The 2,448-nt window shown below is 45.5% G+C and overlaps 1 protein-coding gene across 1 annotated transcript in view; it reads right to left on the bottom strand.

Moving 5' to 3' along the window:
- The window catches only part of LOC101989468 (deleted in malignant brain tumors 1 protein), a 56,563-nt gene that overhangs the window by 26,702 nt on the left and 27,413 nt on the right, over nucleotides 1-2,448 (bottom strand). The window contains exons 9-10 of the mRNA XM_026781314.1: nucleotides 2,145-2,201; nucleotides 448-771 (exon numbers count right to left, since the gene is read on the bottom strand). Coding sequence (XP_026637115.1) covers nucleotides 448-771; nucleotides 2,145-2,201 — 381 coding nt within the window. The remainder of the gene's footprint in view (nucleotides 1-447; nucleotides 772-2,144; nucleotides 2,202-2,448) is intronic.

Below are 2,448 nucleotides of genomic sequence, written 5' to 3'. Positions count from 1 at the left end.
AAAAATTGAGAGGATAAAGAAGCAAGAGAAAAAAAGGAGGATGTAGCAGCCAGTCACCCAACTACATAGCAAACTACAGAACGAGAAATAAAGAAAGGTCTACAGAAATAGAAAAAGGAAAAGGCCAGAGGAAAAAGACAGATGGGATAAATGAAATTAAGAAAAGCTGGCTCAGAAAGCCAAGCTAAGGACAGGCATTTATAAGGAAAAATAAGCCACTGTGTGTGATTTACTTGGGAGCTGGGTGGGAGGCCTCCGAAAGAGCAAGGAGCCAAAAAAGAAAAAAATAAAAACACCACCACCAGCTAAGAAGGGCAGTGACCTCGGTATTCACCTGTCTTAGAGGGCTGAGATGCACATGGCCGGAGTGGAGTTCTGGGGTTGTTTAAAAAAAGACCAAACCATATCCCATTAAAGGCTGTGAGAACTAAGGATGTCTGGTCATACCTGAGCAGATGACGCCAGCGTCCTCCTGGTGTCCACAGTTGTGGGAGAGCCAGCCTCGGTGGGAGCAACTTGCCAGATGGTACTCGTACCCTCTGCAGTCCACGTCATCCAGGACAATGGGCCCAGAGCCCTGTCCAAACCACGCATATCCGGGGGCATACACGGCCCAGCCACAGCCCAGCTGTCTGCACACCACATTGGCGTCATTTATGTCCCAGCCGTCGTCACACACGGTGCCCCAGGAACCCTGGTACAAGATCTCCACGCGACCCTGACAACTGTCTGATCCATTCACCAGCCTCACAAAAAAATCAATTTCTGTTCCTGGAAAGACAAGGGGATTCTCCTTAATTGTACCTGTGTGGATGACGGCACATGTGCATTCCTGGAAGCTCTTTCATGGGGTTTAAGTCAATATAGCACGTGAGCCCCTCCCTTGTTGCTTTTTGGGCACCCTGTCATGAAAAGACCTTACCCGTGTCACTTGCCCTTGCTCCCGCAATGAAGGCTCATTGCTTCTGTTGTAGACAGGAAAGGTCTGTCTGTCACCAGGAGGGCTATGTGTGTGCAGGGTTGACAAGGGTTGAATTGATCCTGGATGGTTGGCAGACACCTGCTGCATCTTGTAACTAAGGCCTTTGAATGCCATACACTCTTCAGGATACCAACATATACTGGTCAATGTGGGGTCTTCCATGGACATAGAGAAATCATAGCCCCACAACTCCTAACGCACAGACTGTACACGGGTACATCCAGCCCCACCCTGACCCACACTTCTCTGTGACTGACCGAAGGGACAAATTGATGACCTCCCTAGCAGAAGACAAGTTCCTGGATCTTTGGCAAAGCTCTCACTGGCTGCTTACCCAGACAAGGATGAGATGTGTTATCAGAACTGTTTTTTCAGGCCCAATAAAACAGTATTAAGCATGAATAGAAGCTATTGTTCACCCCGCTGAGCTGGGTCAGATGACTGCCCATGAGCTCACCTTCTGATTTCAATAACAGCACACTAGAAAGACATGAATTTTGTCACTACTGGTCTCCAAGACAACTGATGTGAACTTACCACTAAAGTCAAGCTTTAAGTACCCAACATGTTTAGACAAGACCAAGGTCCGCAGGGGTTTTGCTATGTTACAGCACCTCTCCAAAACACGTGATTAGATTAATAAAGAGCTGAATGGCCAATAACTTGGCAGGAAAGGATCAGTGGGGCAGGCAGGCAGAGAAAATTAAAGGCATGGAAAAATTTAGAGGATAAAGTAGCAAGAGAAGAAGGAAAGGAGGAACTAACGGGACCCTTTGAAGGGACTCAGATTGGATTCCACAATATATCAAGGTCTCCTTTTGTCATGAAAAGCTCTCTGGAAGCTTGTCTTATCTTGATACCCTAACCCAGAGTTTCTTCTGACATAACAATAAATTTAGAGACCGTGGAGAAACCCACTCAATTGCTGACTGACTCCTCCACACAGAGACAATTGGGTCATGATAGAAGAAAGCTCCAACAATCAGGACCTTATCCTAGCTTCTCTAATACTACACACACACATACACACACACATGCACACACACACACACACACACACACACATGCACACACATACATCTCTATAACTGTGTCAAGAAAGTCATGGCCGACACTGACATTACAACCTAAACCAAAAAGTGATTTATACAATTTTAGTTACCTATTGGCAGAGTGCTGGGTGGCACTTCAGTGGTAGTCGGTTCTGGAGTGGTGATCTCTACACGTTCATATATGGATGAGAAAGAAACATGAAGTTAAGTCTCCATTTAGAAAAGGTCAGGCATGCAAGTACAGTTAAAACTGTTGATGGGATGGGATTCAGGCTCTCTACTGTGTAATGCTATGTGACTCAAGATGGGGGAGAAACCTGGATCGTCTTGAGTTCTCCCAATCTAAAAAGGCTATGTTTGTAGAAAATGGCGTTAGCCTACAGACCCTAATCTTTTTTTTTTTTTTTTTTTTTT

This window comes from Microtus ochrogaster, chromosome 8 (assembly GCF_000317375.1).
Source record: "Microtus ochrogaster isolate Prairie Vole_2 chromosome 8, MicOch1.0, whole genome shotgun sequence".
Classification (NCBI taxonomy): Eukaryota; Metazoa; Chordata; class Mammalia; order Rodentia; family Cricetidae; genus Microtus; species Microtus ochrogaster.
Note: the sequence above shows the minus strand (reverse complement) of the source record. Positions and strands in the feature narration are given on the sequence as shown.